We start from the raw sequence: 23,464 nt of genomic DNA on the forward strand, positions 1-23,464 counted from the left end.
ACACTGACAAAGTACCTCGTCAAATCAAATCAAACATTATTTGCCACATGCGCCGAATACAACAAGTGTAGACCTTAGCGTGAAATGCTTACCTACAAGCTCTTAACCAACACTGCAGTTCAATCACTAAGAACAGTGTTAATTTAACACTGAAAAGTGTGGACCCATGTACACACTGGCCCAGTGTTAAATATAACACTGCCAGTGTTGATACACCACTGGAGAATTTGCTGTGTAGGAACCACTCCACACTGACGACTGACAATTTGAAAGGCTGTTTCTGACCACTAGTGTATGTAATGTTGTTTTATTGAAACATGTCATCATGAACTGAATCAATAACATATCATTATGAACTGAATCAATAACATGTCGTTGTGAACTGAATCAATAACATGTCATCATGAACTGAATCAATAACATGTCATCATTAACTGAATCAATAACATGTCATCATGAACTGAATCAATAACATGTCATCGTGAACTGAATCAATAACATGTCATCGTGAACTGAATCAATAGCATGTCATCGTGAACTGAATCAATAACATGTCATCGTGAACTGAATCAAAAACATGTCATCGTGAACTGAATCAATAGCATGTCATCGTGAACTGAATCAATAACATGTCATCGTGAACTGAATCAATAAAATGTCATCGTGAACTGAATCAATAGCATGTCATTGTGAACTGAATCAATAAAATGTCTTTGCGAATTGAATGAATAATGAATGAAACATCACAGCGGATATTAGACGTAATTCCTTTGATTTGTGTCTGACGAACCTTTATAGGAACAACACAACTGAATGAAACATCCAATATTGGACCCAACTCATTTCACTTGGGTTGTGAGTTTGAAGTGGAATGGAGTCCAACTGTAAATCAGAGGACGGGCTCATTGTAATGTCTGGAACAGAGTCAACGGAATGACATCAAACACACCAAAACACAAAGTTTCCATGTAAGCACTAACTCCATTCCAGCCTTTCCTATGAGTCGTCCTCCCCACCAGCCTCTTCTGGAATGGAATGAACACGTCTTACGACCAGCCCTTACAACACAATCAAGCACATACACGGTATGGGGTTAACAGGAACATTAGGGCCCATATGTAGGCCTTGCGCCTCAAAGTAGGAACGCTGATCAGTTTTGCATTTCAGATTATAATGAATAAGATTACATGGAGGGGTGGGGGGGGGGGGGACCTGATCCTAGATCAGCACTCCTACTCTGAGACCCTTTGTGAATGCAGGCCCAGACCTATGGAGCTGGAGGGTATTTGATGGTGGTCTTGAGATACAGATGATAACACGCAGATTAAAAAAAAACACACTTCAACCGACAGGGTGCTGAAAACAAAACCCTCGATAGTGTAACACCTTTTGATGTTACACGAAACACACTCTCTCTGTCTTTGCATAATTTCCACTGCCTGCTTGTTTGATGTGTATTCAGCAGGGCTATAGATGATATTTGAATTTCAGGCCATGCAAACCTGCCCTACTCTAGGAAAAGCTACAGGTAACAACAGTATGTATTTGCCTGTGTTGTTAGATAACTTTAGCTCCTCGTGCAGAACTGTTTCTAGGTCAACTTGAAACAATAGCATACTGTAATACTATCATTATTTTCAATAATTTATAGCATGTGTGTTTCAAAGGAATGGAACAGTGTTGCACATCCTAATATGGAGTTTCACAGAACTCCGTGACCAGAATGGAACTGGAGTGCTGATTCTTCGTGTTCTAGAATGTGTCTCTCTAATGGCATGGTAACTCTGAGGCTGTGACAAGGCTGTTTCTCACCACCCACCCTCTCTCTCTCTCTCTCTCTCTCTCTCTCTCTCAAAAGTTATGGTCCACTCATCTCCTCCCTGCATACTCTACGTGCTTGTGCGTGCGTGTGTGGGGGGCAGGGCTTGCCCTCCAGTGCTGAATCATTATCATGAGTCTGCTCCCACTCCCTGCATGGCTCTCTCTCTCTCTCTCTCTCTCTCTCTCTCTCTCTCGCTCTCTCACCTCTCTCTGTACTGTCTCCAACAATCTCACTCTCTAGGTCCACCTCACACATACTCTCAAATAGATTGCCATACCAATCACAATCCCTATGGGCGATTCCATACCTGCGTAGGCAGAAAATATTTTTAGAATCTCAGATTGTTCTGGTAATTCTCACATAGGAACTTCATCAGTGATTGTGCTTCATTTACTATCATCCTAAATGGAAATGTAGAATTATTTGGACATTGTGAACTATTTTAGCCACCCTAGTCATAGACTTCTCACTGCTACCGCACAGCAAGTGGTACCGGAGCGCCAAGTACAGGTCCAAAAGGCTTCTTGACAGATTTTACCCCACAGATTCTACCCCCAAGTCATAAGACTGCTGAATTTGCATTGCACCCCCCCCCCATTGTTTTACACTGCTGCTACTCGCTGTTTATTATCTATGCATAGTCACTTCACCCCTACCTACAGTTGAAGTCAGAAGTTTACATACACTTAGGTTGTAGTCATTAAAACGTGTTATTCAACAACTCCACAAACTTCTTGTTAACAAACTATAGTTTTAGCCAGTCGGTTAGGACATCTATTTTGTGCATGACACAAGTAATTTTTCCAACAATTGTTTACAGATTATTTCACTTAGAATTCACTGTATAACAATTCCAGTGTGTCAGAAGTTTACATACACCAAGTTCACTGTGTCTTTAAACAGCTTGGAAAATTCCAGAAAAGGATGTCATGGCTTTAGAAGCTTCTGATAGGCTAATTGACATAATTTGAGTCAATTGGAGGACTACCTGTGGATGTATTTCAAGGCCTACCTTCAAACTCAGTGCCTCTTTGCTTGGCATCATGGGAAAATCAAAAGAAATCAGCCAAGAGCTCAGACAAAAATTGTAGACCTCCACAAGTCTGGTTCATCCTTGGGAGCAATTTCCAAATGCCTGAAGGTACCACGTTCATCTATACAAACAAAAGTACGCAAGTATAAACACCATGGGACCACGCAGCCGTCATACCCCTCAGGAAGGAGACACATTCTGTCTCCTAGAGATGAACATACTTTGGTGTGAAAGTGCAAATCAATCCCAGAACAACAGCAAAGGACCTTGTGAAGATGCTGGAGGAAACAGGTACAAAAGTATCTATATGCAGAGTAAAACGAGTCCTATATTGACATAACCTGAAAGGCCGCGCAGCAAGGAAGAAGCCACTGCTCCATAAAGAATCCAGACTATGGTTTGCAACTACTCATGGGGATGAAGATTGCACTTTTTGGAGAAATGTCCTCTGGTCTGATGAAACAAAAATAGAACTGTTTGGCCATAATGACCATTGTTATGTTTGGAGGAAAAAGGGGGAGGCTTGCAAATCAAAGAACACTGTCCCAACCATGAAGCACACGGGTGGCAGCATCATGTTGTGGGGGTGCTTTGCTGCAGGAGGGACTGGTGCACCTCACAAAATAGATGGCATCATGAGGAAAGAAAAATTATGTGGATATATTGAAGCAACATTTCAAGACATCAGTCAGGAAGTTAAAGCTTGGTCGCAAATGGGTCTTCCAAATGGACAATGACCCAAGCATACTTCCAAAGTTGTGGCAAAATGGCAAGAAAGTCAAGGTATTGGAGTGGCCATCACAAAGCCCTGACCTCAATCCTATAGAGAATGTGTGGGCAGAACTGAAAAAGTGTGTGCGAGCAAGGAAGCCTTCAAACCTGACTCAGTTATACCAGCTCTGTTAGGAGGAATGGACCTAAACTTATTGTGGGAAGCTTGTGGAAGTCTACCCGAGACGTTTGACCCAAGTTAAACAATTTAAAGGCAATGCTACCAAATACTAATTGAGTGTATGTAAACTTCTGACCCACTGGGAATGTGATGGAGGAAATAAAAGCTGAAATAAATCATTCTCTCTACTATTATTCTGACATTTCACATTCTTAAAATAAAGTGGTGATCCTAACTGACCTAAAACAGGGAATTTTTACTTGGATTAAATGTCAGGAATTGTGAAAAACTGAGTTTGAATGTATTTGGCTAAGGTGTATGTAAACTTCCGACTTCAACTGTACATGTAAATATTACCTCAATTACCTTGACTAACCTGTACCTCCTCATATTGACTCTGTACCGGTACCCCCTGTATATAGCCTCGTTATTGTTATTTTATTGTAACTTTTTTTACTTTCGTTTATATATCTCTACTTTCTTAAAACTGCATTGTTAAGTGTGTGTAAGTAAGCATTTGACGGTAAAGTCTACACCTGTTGTATTCAGCGCATATGTCAAATAATATTTTATTTATATTATGCTAATTTCCCTATGATGGACAGAACGTGTTACTGTCAGCTTGTCATTTTCAGACCACGGTGGCTAGAAATCAAATCCGGCACGCCTCTCATAAACATCTTTAGCCATTTTTGGATTTGAGGGTTAAGCTATCATTCAAATGAAAGCCAACAACCCCTATCGCAGTTGAGGTGGTGATTGGTTGAAATGATCCATTCAAAAAAGTGTTGTTTCATTTTCCGTATTGGCAATTTACCAAAATTATTTTCTTACAGAGATACATACTGAAGAAAAATATAAACGCAACATGCAACAATTTCAACTATTTTACTGAGTTACAGTTCATATAAGGTAATCAGTCAATTGAAATGCATTCATTAGGCCCTAATCTATGGATTGCTCATGACTGGGCAGGGGCGCAGTTTCATCAGTTTTCCAGGTGGCTGGTCTCAGATGATGCTGCAGGTGAAGAAGCCGGATGCGGTGGTCCTGGGTTGGCGTGGTTACACGTGGTCTGTGGTTGTGAAGCCGGTTGGAAGTACTGCCAGATTCTCGAAAATGATGTTGGAGGTGGCTTACGGTAGAGAAATTAACATTAAATTCCCTGACAACAGCTTTGGTGGACATTCTTTCAGTCAGCATGCCAATTGCACACTCCCTCAAACTTGAGACATCTGTGGCATTGTGCTGTGTGACAAAACTGCACATTTTAGAGTGCCCTTTCATTGTCCCCAGCACAAGGTGCACCTGTGTAATGATGATGATGTTTAATCAGCTTCTTGCTATACCACACCTGTCAGATTATCCTGGCAAAAGAGAAATGCTCACTAACAGGGATGTAAACAAATGTGTGCACAACATTTAAGAGAAGTAAGCTTTTTGTGAGTACAGTGAAAGTATTCACTCCCTTGGCATTTTTGCTATTTTGTTGCATTACAACCTGTAATTTAAATGGATTTTTATTTGGAATTCATTTAATGGACATACACAAAATAGTCCAAATTGAGGAAGTAAAATGAAAATAATGAAGAAAAAAAATGACTCAAAAAATAAATAAATAAATAAATAAAAACAGAAAAGTGGTGCGTGCATATAAATTCACCCCCTTTGCTATGAAGCCCCTAAATAAGATCTGGTGAAACATATTACCTTCAGAAGTCACATAATTAGTTAAATAAATAAAGTTCACCTGTGTGCAATCTGTAAAGTTCCCCAGTGTCTGTGTTGTGGTTTGTGTATTATCATGTATGTATTTCAGGAAATGGATTCCTGAAATTCTCTACGAGCAGCTGATTGGTCAATCAACGTTGATGATTGGAGAGCTGACCCCGCCCCCTCGTCAGGACGCAGCTGTCTCCAATGACTAACTTCTTCTGAAGCTATATAAGCCCCAGTTCTCTTTGCTCAGAAAGAGAGAGATGATTAGAGACCCAGAGATAATGGCTGAGAGTTATAGCACATTGGTTGTTGCTAAGACATTTGGTATGTACTGTGTAGTTGTTGCTGTGAGAGCTGATTGTAATATTCTGTGTTAGTTAGTTGCTCAGAGAGAGCTTCTTTAATGTCCTGAGTTAGTTGTTTTCTCTGTTGTGAAATCATTTGGAATATTCTGTTTCATTTGTTCCCAGGGGGGAAGGGGAAGGCACCTAGGGAGTGCTTAGGCAAGAGGACCGCGGGCATACATATACCCGTAGTAATTTATTGTCTATACACACTAGGAAAGACCTGGGTGGACCATCCCCTGTATTTTGGTTAGTACACCAGGTGGTGCTAGTTAGGTAAGTAGTGGGTAGGCAGGTAAGGTAGGAGAGGGGACTTTGATATTTAGTTTCTTTGCTTTGCTTCCGTCCAGCCCCTTTTCCCCAAACTTACCGCGTGAAGGAATAAATTCCCAGTAAACGGTATTCTCTGCCTATTTGTCATCCTTGCTCACACCTACACTTCCATACCTTTTTTCACACCACGGAGAGTTAAGTTGTAGCAGGGTGTTGCGTTCCCTCTTTCTAGAGGCGTGTGTAACACAATCTAAGTATCACAAGATCTGTCACATGATCTCAGTGTATATACAGTACACCTGTTCTGAAAGGCCCCAGAGTCTGCAACAGCACTAAGCAAGTGGTACCATGAAGAACAAGGAGCTCTCCAAACAGGTCAGGGAAAAAGTTGTGGAGAAGTACAGATCACGGTTGGGTTATAAAAGAACATCCCACAGAGCACCAATAAATCCATTATTAAAAAATTGAAAGAATATGGAACCACAACAAACGTGTCAAGAGAGGGCCGCCCACCAAAAGGGAGGGCATTAATCAGAGAGGCAACAAAGAGACCAAAGATAACCCTGAAGGAGCTGCAAAGCTCCACAGCGGAGATTGGAATATCTGTCCATTGGACCACTTTAAGCCATACACTCCACAGAGCTGGGCTTTATGGAAGAGTGGCCAGAAAAAAGCCATTGCATAAAGAAAATAAGCAAACACGTTTGGTGTTTGCCAAAAGGCATGTGGGAGAATCCCCGAACATATGGAAGAAGGTACTCTGGTCAGATGAGACTAAAATTGAGCTTTTTGGCCATCAAGGATGTCTGGCACAAACCCAACACCTCTCAGCACCCCGAGAACACCATCCCCACAATGAAGCATGTTGCTACAACATGCTGGTCACACACTGGGAAACTGGTCAGAACTGAAGGAATGATGGATGGCGCTAAATACAGGGAAATTCTTGAGGGTAACCTGTTTCAATCTTCCAGAGATTTGAGACTGGGACGGAGGTTCACATGACCCTAAGCATACTGCTAAAGCAACACTTGAGTGGTTTAAGGGGAAACATTTAAATGTCTTGGAATGGTCTAGTCAAAGCCCAGACCTCAATCCAGCTGTAATTGCTGCAAAAGATGGCTCTACAAAGTATTGACTTTGGGGGGGGGATAGTTATGCACGCTCAAGTTTTCAGTTTTTTTGTCTTATTTCTTATTTGTTTCACAATAAAAAATATTTAGCATCTTCAAAGTGGTAGGCATGTTGTGAAAATCAAATGATACAAACCCATTCAAAAATCAATTTTAATTTCAGGTTGTAAGGCAACAAAATAGGAAAAATGCCAAGCGGGGTGAATATTTTCGCAAGCCACTGTATGGAACATTTCTGGGATCTTTCATTTCAGCTCATGAATCATGTGACCAACACTTTACACGTTGAGTTTATATTTTTGTTCAGTATACGTTGATAAATGGATATGACAAGTTGTCATCTATCGACAGACACATGTATTACACAAGTTCATTGAGGTTTGTCTGTTAGAAAAGAGCAAACGGTACGTGTCGCAACGGTTATTGTTCCAATTGCATTGATTTCAATACATTATCGATGTGAGTGATTAATTTGCTCAAGCTATTGATTACAGTAGAATAATCATATTCAGTCTTGAGTGACCTCTTGGTAAATAGTACTGCGTGTTCAGTTTAGAAGGTACAAATTTTTCGCAAAATACAAGTAGTCTGAACACAAGTGTGTCGTGAGTAACTTTTCTGTATTGGTCTTCAAAATATCACCCCTTATTTCAGCATATTGATTATGAATTTGGACATCTAAAACTGGTCTTTTGACACTCGGCCATGAACTTAAAAGCCATGAGTACTTTTAACATCATTTTTCAAGAGGATTATATTTTATCTTGAAAATACTACCGAATGAGCCCAAAAACTTGCTATGATTCATTGATTTTGATGATACTAGTGAAATTGTGAAAATATATTTGTCCTGGCTATTGTTTAGAACAATACTCTACAAGTACATCACAATTCCAGACTGGGCTCTCTGCTAATTCTAAAGTTCTGATACATGTTATGAGCATACAATGAATGGGAAAACGGATTCAAAGGGAACTGCATCTGCTGTTGATTTGCTGAATGTGCAATTATAAAAGAGGGTTGTGATTGGTTATTGACCTATAATGTCCAATTTCTATGTACGAAATGGGTCATGTATTTAGGAGTATATTGGTCCAAACAATGTGTTTAAAAATAAGCTAAATCGAAAAGGGTAGTTTTGAGGTATTAATATTAATTAATATATAATTATATTAATTAATAATTTTTTACGATTTTATTTATTTTATTTTTAATTTCACCTTTATTTAACCAGGTAGGCAAGTTGAGAACAAGTTCTCATTTACAATTGCGATGATGAATAAATTAATGTGAAAAATAGTATTTCAGAATCTAGCGCATGCACATATATAGGAGTTCCCATATCGGGAAGAAATTATATCTACTTTCACCTCTGATGACAGCAAGATGTTGTCTGTATCATGTCTGGTTCACAGATCATAGGATCTTACAGAAGGCATGTACAGGTCTGAAACGGGACTGAAAGCGCCACTTTCATCATGATCTTCCTTCCAATTAAGTTTATATGTGAGAATTGCCTAAACAATCTGAGATATCAAAATATTTGCTGCCTATGCTGGCTTGGAATTGCCCTGACATAGCAATTGAAAAGAAAACATCCACATGTTCACGTCCTTTCATGGCAGGAAAAAAATGTTCTGTTCATTCACAATGCATACATGCTTGTTTTGCATTTCAGCTATTGAAGTTATTTTGAACATATCAGTGAAATAAACAGGCCTGTTCTCAACTTCACTGCAATGGGTTTTCAACCTACTGCATCACTGTAAGGGGTTTTCAACCTACTGCATCACTGTAAGGAGTTCTCAACCTACTGCATCTCTGTAAGGAGTTCTCAACCTACTGCATCACTGTAAGGAGTTCTCAACCTACTGCATCACTTTAAGGAGTTCTCAACCTACTGCATCACTGTTAGGAGTTCTCAACCTACTGCATCACTGTAAGGGCCCTGTTCTCAGCCTACTGCTTCACTGCAAGGGCCCTGTTTTCATCCTACTGCTTCACTGTAAGGGCCCTGTTCTCAGTCTACTGCTTCACTATAAGGGCCCTGTTCTCAGTCTACTGCGTCACTGCAAGGGCCCTGTTTTCATCCTACTGCTTCACTGTAAGGGCCCTGTTCTCAGTCTACTGCTTCACTGCAAGGGCCCTGTTCTCAGCCTACTGCTTCACTACAAGGGCCCTGTTCTCAGTCTACTGCTTCACTATAAGGGCCCTGTTCTCAGTCTACTGCATCACTATAAGGGCCCTGTTCTCAGCCTACTGCTTCACTGTAAGGGCCCTGTTCTCAGTCTACTGCGTCACTATAAGGGCCCTGTTCTCAGCCTACTGCTTCACTGTAAGGGCCCTGTTCTCAGTCTACTGCATCACTGTAAGGGCCCTGTTTTCAGTCTACTGCGTCACTGTAAGGGCCCTGTTCTCAGCCTACTGCTTCACTGTAAGGGCCCTGTTCTCAACCTACTGCATCACTGTAAGGGCCCTGTTCTCAGCCTACTGCTTCACTGTAAGGGCCCTGTTCTCAGCCTACTGCTTCACTGTAAGGGCCCTGTTCTCAACCTACTGCATCACTGTAAGGGCCCTGTTCTCAGCCTACTGCATCACTGTAAGGGCCCTGTTCTCAACCTACTGCATCACTGTAAGGGCCCTGTTCTCAACCTACTGCATCACTGTAAGGGCCCTGTTCTCAGCCTACTGCTTCACTGTAAGGGCCCTGTTTTCAGTCTACTGCATCACTGTAAGGGCCCTGTTCTCAACCTACTGCTTCACTGTAAGGGCCCTGTTCTCAACCTACTGCATCACTGTAAGGGCCCTGTTCTCAGCCTACTGCATCACTGTAAGGGCCCTGTTCTCAACCTACTGCATCACTGTAAGGGCCCTGTTCTCAACCTACTGCATCACTGTAAGGGCCCTGTTCTCAACCTACTGCATCACTGACCATGCACACAGTATTCTGGATAGTAGCTCATTTCCCGCTTCAGGTCTTATTCAGGATAGGCTGTTTACATGCACCTTTGATGTCCCACCCATGAATAAACTGAATGTTCCTCATTTAAATTCATATGGGTTAAATGGAATAGTAACTGAAATATGGACACTGACTGTAGACCTATATCCTCTCACATGTAACGTAATATAAAGACCTGCAGAATTTTGCATTTCATTCAGTGAAATTATACAACAAATGTTCATTTTGTCTCTGGAACAGGAGTGGAGAAATATGATTTCTTGAGAAAAAGCAAATGCGCGTGTAACGTGTTATCTTTGACACTGTTATTAATAAGCAAGCGGACAGTATTTCAACCACATAAAATAACACCCAAGACTAGCTGAAGTCTTATCAGAAATGTGTTTCGACGTTTTCACAGATTTTAATTTACTTAAAACCGGTCAAACTGATGACATTTGGACATTTTATGCACATCACCAATCTTTCCACTGTATTGGAGTTAATGAGTTTTCTCCCCGGTCCCTAAATGAAACAGACAACTTTAACAGTGTTAACTAGACTACTGACGCATTCATTCTAACGCTGTAAGACACTATTCTGGTGAGCACTATTTTATTTAGTCTTATGGGGCAACAAGTTACGACATGCATGTATCCAACTGTAGTTGACAAACAAATTGGTGGAAATTATCAGCAGAAACTTAATTTAAATTATAATGAATTAATTATAGTAGAACTGCACCTACTTTTTGAAGTGATTTTGTTTGACAATCAGATGGAAACATCATCACACAACACCAATGACATGTGAAACTGTGCCTGACCACAAAAACAACAGTAAACAGGATAGTTGACATGCCACAGTATCCCGTCTTAGATCAAAATAACAGTAAACGGGATAAGACGTTGTCATGCCACAGTATCCCGTCTTAGATCAGCATATAACAGGCACCTTATCTGGGTTTCTCATAACCTGGACACAAACTTTTTGTGTTGTCTGTGTCCCAAATGGACCACTGCATCAGGGCTCTTCAACCCTGTTCCTGGGGACAGACCATGCTGTTGTTTTCACTCCAACGCTGTTCCTGGAGAGATACCCTCCTGAAGGTTTTAACTCTAACCCTGTTCCTGGAGAGAGAAAATCCTCTAGGTTTTAACTCCAACAATGTTCCTGGAGAGCTACCCTCCTGTAGGTTTTAACTCCAACTGTCACGACTTCCACCGAAGGTGGCTCCTCTCCCTGTTCGGGGGGTGTTCGGCGGTCGTCGTCGCCGGCCTACTAGCTGCCACCGATCCATTTTTCCTTTTCTTTTGTGTCTGTCTGTTTTGTCACACCAGTGCCCTATTAGTTGATTTCGGTGGGTTTATTTACCTCCGCTGCCTGCTAGTCGTTGTGCAGGATTGTTTGCTGTGGTTACTCTGTTAGGGGTGTGTGTCTGCACCACAGTGTTTTCTTTTCTCACGGTAATTTTACCGTTTTGGAATGTGTTAAGGAGTAGAGGTTTCTCCTCCGTGTGTTGCGTTACTTTCCCTGTGTGTGGTGACTTCGTTTGAGCGTGTTTCCCCCCATGTTGTTGTTGAGTTGGGACTCCTTAATAAACGATTGTGCTACTGGGACTTCCTTGCTCTCCTGCTACTGATTCCTCCACCTCCCTCCTACTAGGAGGCACGTAACTCCAACCCTGTTCCTGGAGAGAGACCCTCCTGTAGGTTTTAACTCCAACCCTGTTCCTGGAGAGATACCCTCCTGTAGGTTTTAACTCCAACCCTGTTCCTGGAGAGATACCCTCCTGTAGGTTTTAACTCCAACCCTGTTCCTGGAGAGATACCCTCCTGTAGTTTTTAACTCCAACCCTGTTCCTGGAGAGATACCCTCCTGTAGGTTTTAAATCAACCCTGTTCCTGGAGAGAAACTCTCCAGTAGGTTTTCACTCCAACTCCAGTTGTTTGGGGCGGCAGGTAGCCTAGTGGTTAGAGCATTGGGCCAGTAACTGAAAGGTTGCTAGATTGACTCCCTGAGCTAACAAGGTGAAAATATGTTGTTCTGCCCCTGAACAAGGCAGTTAACCCACTGTTCCTAGGCTGTCATTGTAAATAAGAATTTGTTCTTAACTGACTTGCCTAGATAAAAAAAAAAAAAGTTGTAACTAACCTGATTCAGCTTATCAACCAGCTAATTATTAGAATTAGGTGCACTAGATAAGTGTTGAACTGAAAACCTACAGGACGGTAGGTTGGTGACAATGATGTGTATTTCAATCAAATGTATTTATAAAGCCCTTCTTACATCAGCTGATGTCACAAAGTGCTGTACAGAAACCCAGCCTAAAACCCCAAACAGCAAGCAATGCAGGTGTAGAAGGACGGTGTCTAGGAAAGACTCCCTAGAAAGGCAGGAACCTGGGAAGAAACCTAGAGAGGAACCAGGCTATGAGGGGTGGCCAGTCCTCTTCTGGCTGTGCCGGGTGGAGATTATAACAGAACATGGCCAAGATGTTCAAATGTTCATAGATGACCAGCAGGGTCAAATAATAATAATCACAGTGGTTGTCGAGGCTGCAACAGGTCAGCACCTCAGGAGCATATGTCAGTTGGCTTTCTCAGCCGATCATTCAGAGTATCTCTACCGCTCCTGCTGTCTCTAGAGAGTTGAAAACAGCAGGTCTGGGACAGGTAGCACATCCGGTGAACAGGCCAGGGTTCCATAGCCGCAGGCAGAACAGTTGAAACTGGAGCAGCAGCATGGCCAGGTGGACTGGGGAAGCAAGGAGTCATCAGGCCAGGTAGTCCTGAGGCATGGTCGTAGGGCTCAGGTCTTCCTAGAGAGATAAAGAGAGAAAGAGAGAAAGAAAGAGAGAAAAAGAGAGAGAGAATTAGAGAGAGCATACTTAAATTCACACAGGACACCGGATAAGACAGGCGAAATAGTCCAGATATAACAGACTGACCCTAACCCCCCGACATATAAACTACTGCAGCATAAATACTGGAGGCTGAGACAGGAGGGGTCGGGAGACACTGTGGCACCATCCGACGATACCCCCAGACAGGGCCTAACAGGCAGGATATAACCCCACCCACTTTGCCAAAGCACAGCCCCCACACCACTAGAGGGATGTCTCCAACCACCAACTTACCATCCTGAGACAAGGCCGAGTATAGCCCACAAAAATCTCTGCCATGGCACAACCCAAGGGGGGGGGGCGCCAACCCAGACAGGAAGATCACGTCAGTGACTCAACCCACTCAAATGATGCACCCTTCCTAGGGACAGCATGGAAGAGCACCAGTAAGCCAGTAACTCAGCCCCTGTAATAGGGTTAGAGGCAGAGAATCCCAGTGGAGAGAGGGGAACCGGCCAGGCAGAGACAGCAAGGGCGGTTTGTTGCTCCAGTGCCATTCCGTTCACCTTCACACTCATGGGCCAGACTACACTCAATAATTGGACCTACTGAACTGATGAGTCTTCAATAAAGACTTAAAGGTTGAGACCGAGTCTGCGTCTCTCACATGGGTAGGCAGACCATTCCATAAAAATTGAGCACTATAGGAGAAAGCCCTGCCTCCAGCTGTTTCCATTGAAATTCTAGGGACAGTAAAGAGGCCTGCGTCTTGTGACCGTAGCTTACGGGTAGGTAGGTATGGCAGGACTATTTTCTGGGTCAAGGTTTGGCTTTTTCAAGAGGCTTTATTGCTGCCACTTTTAGTGAGTTTGGTACACATCCGGTGGATAGAGAGCCGTTTATTATGTTCAACATAGGAGGGCCAAGCACAGGAAGCAGCTGTTTCAGTAGTTTAGTTAGAATAGGGTCCAGTATGCAGCTTGAAGTTTTAGAGGTTTAGAGGCAAAACTTATATATATATTTTGGGAGGGGCAGAAAACAGTTTTCAACCAGCAATTGAGTTGTGAGACTCTGCTGTAGAGCTCATCACTCATCCCTAACCCTAGATGACTGACAAAAACATTTTCCTCAAAGTCTTTTTTTTAAAGAGTACTGATGTTACTGTCCCCTCTACAACAACAAAAACTTCTTAAAATACATGTCATTTTATCCTTGAAACATTTAAATGAAATGGTGTAGAATTCCATTCATTCCTATAGACTGCTCCTACTGGGGAGTGACAACATGGCCGCCCAGCGGCTTCAAAGCCTCTCAATGACCAATACATAGCATCAGCTATCCAGGGTTTGCATACATCATTGGTTGGAGAGCCCTGCACTACATAGTGCACTACTTTTGATGGGCCCTGGTCAAACGTAGTTCACTACCAATGTCTATACCATTAGGCACCATCATACTTTGACATGTTTAGCTAAAGAAGGATGCATTACTGCCTATTGCACTGACCTATCTGCACTATCTGCACTGACCTATCTGCTCTAGAGAGCAAACCTCAGCACATTGTAGAGGAAAAGGCTATTGGGGATTTTTTGATCAATTAATCAATGACCTTATAAATGAATGAGAGCAACGGAATGTACAGCGCCTTCAGAAAGTATTCTTACCCCTTAAGGGGTATAGTGTGTAATAGGCCAGTGACACAAAATCTCAATCTAATCTATTTTAAATTCAGGCTGTAACAACAAAACCTGGATAAAGTTAAGGGGGTGTGAATACTTTCTGAATGCACTGTACATTCTGACCTTATAAATGCATGAGATTACTTTATACATGCATGAGAGCAAGGCAGCATACATTCTGCAAATCACTGCACACTTTACTTCTAGTCTAATGTCATGAAAAAGGTTATCGCTATCCTATATTTTCTGTATATAGTAATGGTATATTAATAGTTGATTCTTCAAACAAATACATTATCAGTCACTTGGGCTTGTAGTTCTGCAAATGTACAAATAGGTGTGCGCATGTGGTCGTATGTTACGGTAAATTGACAAGCACTCTGTCAAAGACGCCTATCTTTTAATAGCACAACTCTTTCTGTTTTGTTACTTGTTTCTAGACTTTACTATACAATAAATTAATGGAATACAATTGTTTAAGTATTTCAATTAAAAAAAACCATCAAACTCATTCGGCGAGGCTGCTAAAATCTAATCAAACTGATGACGTGTTCCACGGAGTCCTTCTGACTTCCGGGTCTATGTTAACGGTGTGCAGAAGAGACCACAGTCACCAAGAAAATGTAAGTTTACCTCTCATTCTGTCCTATAAAACACATTTAATATATTACTATTATTTAGCAAAAAAAGCAGTGTGATGATAACTGTGTTTGTTTCCTCCATCAGGTCTAAAGTCACGTTTAAAATCACTCTGACGTCGGATCCCCGGCTACCATACAAAGTGTAAGTGACAGATCAGCATTAACGTTAGCTAAAAACATCAATGAATACTGATGCTTACCGTCACACCCATGCATGTAGCTTGTTTAGCTAGCCGTGATCTTCATTATATTCGCCTGTAGCTAACTAAGTGTTGAAGCTATCTAGCTACTAGTACTAGCTAATTGCAAGATGCTAGCTGTTACCTCTTGGAAGCATGTTGTTCCCATGAACCATAACACAGCTGTCACTGGCCAGCTAGTTAGCTAGCATGCCAATTCACAATGACAGTAGTCAGTTTTTGCAGATGCTTTCGTTGTTGCCATTAGCACTGTCATTTGCTTAGTATCTGGGCACACAGTGAGCGAATAACATAACCCTCTCTTGCAATGTGTTTGCAGACATTTCCAAATAACGTTAAATCACAACATTGCTAACTAGCTAGCCTATGTGTTCCAGGCTTTCAGCCAGCCTACCATATGTCACCACGAATCTTGATGACCTGCTGTTTTTGCACTTTATGAAATTTGACGTCATAGTTGAACAGTCAACACAGAACAGGACTCTGCAGCACCACAGCAAATAGGCCTATGAAGCCTTTCCTTACCGGTTACACCACGGCAAATAGGCCTATGAAGCCTTTCCTTACCGATTACACCACGGCAAAAAGGTTCCATGGGGAGCAGACAGTTGGAGTGATATAAAATAGGACTGTATTTCTTGTTTCAGACTCAGTGTCCCAGAGAGCACGCCGTTTACAGCCGTGTTGAAGTTTGCAGCAGAGGAGGTGAGTTCATCTCAAACTGTGTATTGCAACAAAAAAAGTAGTTGGGCTATAATACAACAAGTCAAGTGAAAGCATTTTTAAGGGGTCACAACCCACTTTACAAGATGTAGCCCCCCCAAAAAAGAGGAACAAAAGCACAGAGTATGGAGATGAGGGTTGAGTCTTCTCAGTCTCCTCTCAAACATGTATGGATATGAGGCTTGAGTCTCTTCAGTCTCCTCTCATACATGTATGGATATGAGGCTTGAGTCTCTTCAGTCTCCTCTCAAACATGTATGGATATGAGGCTTGAGTCTCTTCAGTCTCCTCTCATACATGTATGGATATGAGGCTTGAGTCTCTCTTCAGTCTCCTCTCATACATGTATGGATATGAGGGTTGAGTCTCTCTTCAGTCTCCTCTCATACATGTATGGATATGAGGGTTGAGTCTCTCTTCAGTCTCCTCTCATACATGTATGGAGATGAGGGTTGAGTCTCTCTTCAGTCTCCTCTCATACATGTATGGAGATGAGGGTTGAGTCTCTCTTCAGTCTCCTCTCATACATGTATGGATATGAGAGTTGAGTCTCTCTTCAGTCTCCTCTCATACATGTATGGATATGAGGGTTGAGTCTCTCTTCAGTCTCCTCTCATACATGTATGGATATGAGGGTTGAGTCTCTCTTCAGTCTCCTCTCATACATGTATGGATATGAGGGTTGAGTCTCTCTTCAGTCTCCTCTCATACATGTATGGAGATGAGGGTTGAGTCTCTCTTCAGTCTCCTCTCATACATGTATGGAGATGAGGGTTGAGTCTCTCTTCAGTCTCCTCTCATACATGTATGGAGATGAGGGTTGAGTCTCTCTTCAGTCTCCTCTCATACATGTATGGATATGAGAGTTGAGTCTCTCTTCAGTCTCTTCTCATACATGTATGGATATGAGGGTTGAGTCTCCCTTCAGTCTATTCTCATACCGTTATGGATATGAGGGTTGAGTCTTTCTTCAGTCTCCTTTCATACATGTATGGCATAGCAATGATATAATACTAGAGTTGGCTACAGCACATAGGCTTTGCCTACAGTATGGATACGAGATGGCTTGAGTCCTACTCTGTTGCATGGCGACTCTCAAAGATTAGATAAAGCACCTATAGTAAGGATAAGGCTAGAGTCTCTCCTCTGTCTCCTCTCTTACATGTATGACATGGCAACAATACAGGATATACAATATAGATACCAGGCTTGAGCATCTCCTCTCTGTTTAGTCTGGTCCCACCCTGCCTGCTTCGGTAGCTGGAACTGTCATTCCACATGCTATTAAGTCAATAAACAATTTATAGTGGATATTAAGCTGGGAGAGGACTATTGTTTGTCTTGCCGAATACCGATCAGAGTTCCTTGAATCAGTGGATCCCTTCCCTTTTAATATTTAGATTTACAATAATCACCATCCAAATAATGGACAGAGTATTCACTCCTAAAGATTAAATGAGGCAGATGGGTAATGCTTTGAGAGTAGCAGTAATTCATTTGTATCTTTCCTACCCTCCCTCTTCAACCCATTGTCCATTCTCCATTCCCAGCTACATAATACGTTTTTCTTTCTCTCCTCATTCTCCTGCTCATCTGTGATTGATTTAGAATGCCCGTGCTGCTCCGTGCTCGCTTAGCCATCCTTATCTCCTTGACTTCAGACTAGTGGCATCTCCTCTGTCTCTCTCTGTCTCTGTGTGACAGTAACAGGGGTATTCTCTTGAGTTATGTTCCTCTATAAGCCCATAGGAAACTCATGAGGCTCATCATGATTCAAGCAGACATGAGTGATTGCTGTTTCTGCTGCTATATGCTTTGTCCTCTTTATACAAAGTAGAATCCTGACAGAGACAATTATGTTCTTAGAATGCTGAGGATGATTCTAACAGTTTGACAGTAGACAGCAGTCATTTTTTTTTTTTTCTCTCCTGCGAACGAAATCTCAATTAGTATTTTGCCTTCAGGCTGTTTCTCATAGATAGCGTAATCTTTCGTTAATGATTAGCTTCCCCTCCCTTCTCCCTTGATGACGTGTGTGTGTGTGTGTGTGTGTGTGTGTGTGTGTGTGTGTGTGTGTGTGTGTGTGTGTGTGTGTGTGTGTGTGTGTGTGTGTGTGTGTGTGTGTGTGTGTGTGTGTGTGTGTGTGTGTGTGTGTGGCCGGACATTTAACCGGAAGCATTTTTAATTGACCAGACATTTGAGAAATGTACCGTACCCATATGCATTGGGTGTGTAACCTGATTAGGGTGTCCACCCACTGTGATCAGAATGATAGAAATTACATCTTGATGAGGGTAATTCATCTTAACAGAACATGCAAGTTGAGGATGCAACGGTATGCGGTCCTATCCACAACTATCCACATTTACTTTTCCACAGTCAACAAGATGAGTAACGAACAGCTAAACCACTAGACTGTGTCAGTCTACTATTCCCCCATACTAGAAAAGTTTACCTATTCTGTTTAATCAGCGTGTCATTCTGTGCGGGAAAAATACATTTGCCTATTCCAAACTGACTCTGGGACAGTTGTGGGATGAAAGATCCCAAATTCATTCAACCAGTACATCAACAACAAAAAAACTTTCAAAAGCAATGAGGCTGATGCAACAGATCAGAACATTTAGCTATAACATTTTATAAACTATTTCTTCACATTATAAGCACTGCATTGGGGTACACGCCATTGGGGTACCCGCAAATGTTTGTTCCATAATGCAATTAGACAGAAAACACAGTTGTTAAAAGTACATTGCAAATGAGAGCTGTTTCATGTGACAGAGATGAACATATTCATTCCAAATTTAGAAAGAGGGGAGATCTAAAGATGCAACAACTAGCATGGGTTGCTAATATGACTAGGATTGTCATCAACTAGCATGGGTCGCTAATATGACTAGGATTATCATCAACTAGCATGGGATGCTAATATGACTAGGATTATCATCAACTAGCATGGGATGCTAATATGACTAGGATTGTCATCAACTAGCATGGGTCGCTAATATGACTAGGATTGTCATCAACTAGCATGGGTCGCTAATATGACTAGGATTATCATCAACTAGCATGGGTCGCTAATATGACAAGGATTCTCATCAACTAGCATGGGTCGCTAATATGACTAGGATTCTCATCAACTAGCATGGGTCGCTAATATGACTAGGATTCTCATCAACTAGCATGGGTCGCTAATATGACTAGGATTCTCATCAACTAGCATGGGTCGCTAATATGACTAGGATTCTCATCAACTAGCATGGGTCGCTAATATGACTAGGATTCTCATCAACTAGCATGGGTCGCTAATATGACTAGGATTATCAACAACTAGCATGGGATGCTAATATGACTAGGATTATCATCAACTAGCATGGGTTACTAATATGACTTGGATTATCAACAACTAGCATGGGTTACTAATATGACTTGGATTATCAACAACTAGCATCGGTTACTAATATGACTTGGATTATCAACAACTAGCATCAGTTGCTAATATGACTAGGATTATCATCAACTAGCATGGGTTACTAATATGACTTGGATTATCATCAACTAGCATGGGTTACTAATATGACTAGGGTTGTGCCTTTGGCTGCTGGACAATGAAAGAAAGTTGATTTTGAAAACCAATAGAACTTGAGAGAAAAAGACTACTAGTTTCAATGGCATATGGAGGTCTTTATAAAATAATTGACTCTACGTTTTATAGAAGCAGATTTTGTCTAGGCTACTTTGAAGCAACGTAAGACGTGCCTCATAATATGAAGTGAAATGTTCAGGTTTCACACACAGTTTTCAAAATGCATACTACTGCAAGCTCACATTGTACAGTGTGACACACTGAAGCCTGCCTACCATTGCACTTGAATGGGAAGCCCACTTCACTTATCAGTTTAGAAGTAAAAATAGTATATATATATATATATATTTTTTTTCAATCATGGCCATCAGAACTGTTTTAAACATGCGATTTCATTTAAAATTGTTGCACAATTATTTGTCTTATAAAAGCATGTTTCACGCCAGCAGCAACAGGAACTGTAGCAGCAACTCTCACACTGTCTGACATATTTTCATCTTAAACTCTGTATCAGTATGCTTTGCACTTTATAAAGAAGAATCATAACAACTAACGAAAAATACACACACCAATTTATTTCCACTAAATGATGCAAATTAACCCATAGACCGGTATGCATGACCGGTAAAATGTATTTACATTGACTGGTATTTTCATCAATAAATAGGCTATTTAAGCATTATTTTTGCAATGGACTTGGTGTGTGCTTGTTTTATTTGCCAAAACTTTGCAGTCACTAGAACACAAAACCCCAAGTGCCCAGTTAGGAGAACTCAATAGAAGAGATTAGACGTTCCTCTAAGCAACTGGAACATTCAGCGTTTTCACAGTTTTTACATTTTATTAGGACAAATCCTTTAATCTCTACTGCAGTTACAGAGCATGAAGATAATCCTCCATCACTTTTCCTCTCTATCGAAGCTCAGCAACCTCTGTGACAAGTAGAGATGCGTGGGTTGACTCGTAACCCGCAGGCCCTGCGGTTATATCCGCAGGACGGGCAGGTTTAGGGTTGAATAATATGAAAATAATGCATAAAATATGTCAATGTATAATTCTTGTGCAATTCGTATCTGTAGGCTACATTTGAGGTTTTTCTTTCATCATTTGTATCTGGTGTAGCACGTTGCTTTGGGCCTGACTGTAGGCAACAAATACACAGCAAATAATTTTGGGAATTTAGGCAGAACATTTTATGTCAATCCACTGAGGCAAAAAGGACAATTTCGGAGTTGTAATTCAGTAAGAAAAAAAAACCATGTGAAATGTAGAGTTGAAAATAAAGACAAGGGAGGGACAGAACAGTAGTCTAATGTTTGGGAAAGATTTGGTGAAGTAGTAAAAGTGGTTGATCGCAGTGCCGGCTCTATTATGTATAATGATTGTGAGGTGCGATACAAATTCCACAGTCACATGACGGGGGACTTCAAAATGGCACGTCAAGGGAACTGTACTGTTCAGATGGGTTAAATGTAATAGTAGCTTATCTGGACACTGACTGTAGATCTATAACTTCTCACATAGCCAATATACTATTAACTCTTGCTCAATACTATTAAGAATTTCTTGCAGTAAAATGATACACCAAATGAACATTTTGACTCAGGAACAGGAGTGGAGAACTGATTTCTTTCAGCATCTTGTGAGAATGACTGCGTGGTTAGGGACTGTTTGTAAAGGTTCTATCTTTATCAGCATCATAAAAGCTGATTAGTATTTCAACCACATAAAATATGCATCCAAGCCGAACTGAAATCATATCAAAAAAAGATGTTGGGTCTTTTGAACAGCTTTTTAAGTTCCTTTAAAATGTTTCAAACTGATCTCATTTGAACGTTTTGCACGGAAAATCTTTCCCATTCTTTTTAGTTATTGCTTTTTATTCCCCCCCGGTCCCTAAACATCTTTGCTGTGTGAGAGAAGCAGAGATGAAAGAGAAAACACATTTTACCAATGTCAACTAGATTGAAGTGTTAATTCTATAGATTTGACATTATTCTGGTGAGCAAGGATTTGTTTAGTCCTCTAGGGCAACATATAATGACAGAAGAGAAGCTGACTAAGTTGACTAACAAATAGCCTACCAAAATGTGGGACATTATAATCAGAAACATCATCTAAAAAGTTCAGTCAAAATATCTTAACAACATCTCTGACTGTACAGCGCATTTTCTATATTTGAGGGTTAGAGTCGGGTGTGGGCCTCAGATTTTCACTTTATCACATTTAGTCGGGTGGGTGGCTTATTAGAAATTGTGGGCGGGTGAACAAACAGCGGACTCTCACATCATTACTGACACACACTCACACAGTTGTGGCAGTGCATGTCTCTCCCTGTGAGCCCAACTCCCCTCTCTCCCTGTGAGCCCAACTCCCCTCTCTCCCTGTGAGCCCAACTCCCCTCTCTCCCTGTGAGCCCAACTCCCCTCTCTCCCTGTGAGCCCAACTCCCCTCTCTCCCTGTGAGCCCAACTCCCCTCTCTCCCTGTGAGCCCAACTCCCCTCTCTCCCTGTGAGCCCAACTCCCCTCTCTCCCTGTGAGCCCAACTCCCCTCTCTCACCTCGGTTGTCCTTCCGGGGTTTTCAAACCTCTTCACAGGGACCCGTAGACATTTCACACGTTTGTTTTAGCCCTGAAATAGTTGACCTGATTCACCTGATTCATGGGGTTGAGGATGAGTTGACAAGTTGAATCAGGTGGGCTAGGTCTGGAATAGATCAAATGCATGGAATGGCTGGGGGGTCACAGAGGAGAGGTTTAAACACCCCTGGACTACTGAGATCCAGGTGTATAGCATGATCATTCTGTCTGTTTCCTCTCACAGTTCAAAGTACCAGCAGCCACCAGTGCCATCATTACTAACGGTGAGTCTGTTACATTGTGTCAGTATTAATAGAAACAGGTGAGTATGTTACATTGTGTTGGTTTTAATAGAAACAGGTGAGTATGTTACATTGTGTCAGGTCTTAATAGAAACAGGTGAGTATGTTACATTGTGTTGGTGGGTCCCATTATGTCTGGTAAAAACCAAACACTGCCTTCCACATTTAAGAACCTCATACCAATGGTCAAGCATGGTGGTGGTAGTGTGATAGTTTGGGGATGCTTTGCTGCCTCAGGACCTGGACTACTTGCTTTAGAACGAACCATGAATTCTGCTCTGTTAGACAATTCTAAAGGAGAATGTCAGGCCATCCATCTATGAGCTGAAGCTGAAGCCCAGCTGGGTCATGCAGCAAGACAATGATCTAAAACACACAATCAAGTCTACATGAAAATGGTTAAAAAAAAACAAATTTGAAGTTTTGGATTGGCCTAGACAAAGTCCAGACCTAATCCCAATTGAGATGTTGTGGCAGGACTTGAAATTAGCAGTTCAGGCTTGAAAACCCACAATTGTCACTGAGTTAAAGCAGTTCTGCATGGAAGAGTGGGCCAAAATTCCTCCACAGCGACGTGAGAGACTGATCAACAACTACAGGAAGCGTTTGGTTGCAGTAATTGCAGCTAAAGGTGGCACAACCAGTTATTGAGTGTAAAGGGGCAATTCTTTTTTCACACCGGGGAATTGGGTGTTTGTAAACTTGGGTTCCCTTTATCTAAAATGTGGTTTTGGTTGAAGATCTGATAACG

General features: G+C 41.6%; 1 protein-coding gene across 1 annotated transcript in view; it reads left to right on the forward strand.

The window, feature by feature from the left end:
- The first annotated feature begins 15,256 nt into the window (after positions 1 to 15,256).
- ufm1 (ubiquitin-fold modifier 1) overlaps positions 15,257 to 23,464 on the forward strand; it is a 23,745-nt gene continuing 15,537 nt past the window's right edge. The window contains 4 exon segments of the mRNA NM_001146524.1: positions 15,257 to 15,304; positions 15,408 to 15,464; positions 16,170 to 16,227; positions 22,656 to 22,695. Coding sequence (NP_001139996.1) covers positions 15,303 to 15,304; positions 15,408 to 15,464; positions 16,170 to 16,227; positions 22,656 to 22,695 — 157 coding nt within the window. The 5' untranslated portion in view covers positions 15,257 to 15,302.

This window comes from Salmo salar, chromosome ssa11 (assembly GCF_905237065.1).
Source record: "Salmo salar chromosome ssa11, Ssal_v3.1, whole genome shotgun sequence".
NCBI classification, from domain to species: Eukaryota; Metazoa; Chordata; class Actinopteri; order Salmoniformes; family Salmonidae; genus Salmo; species Salmo salar.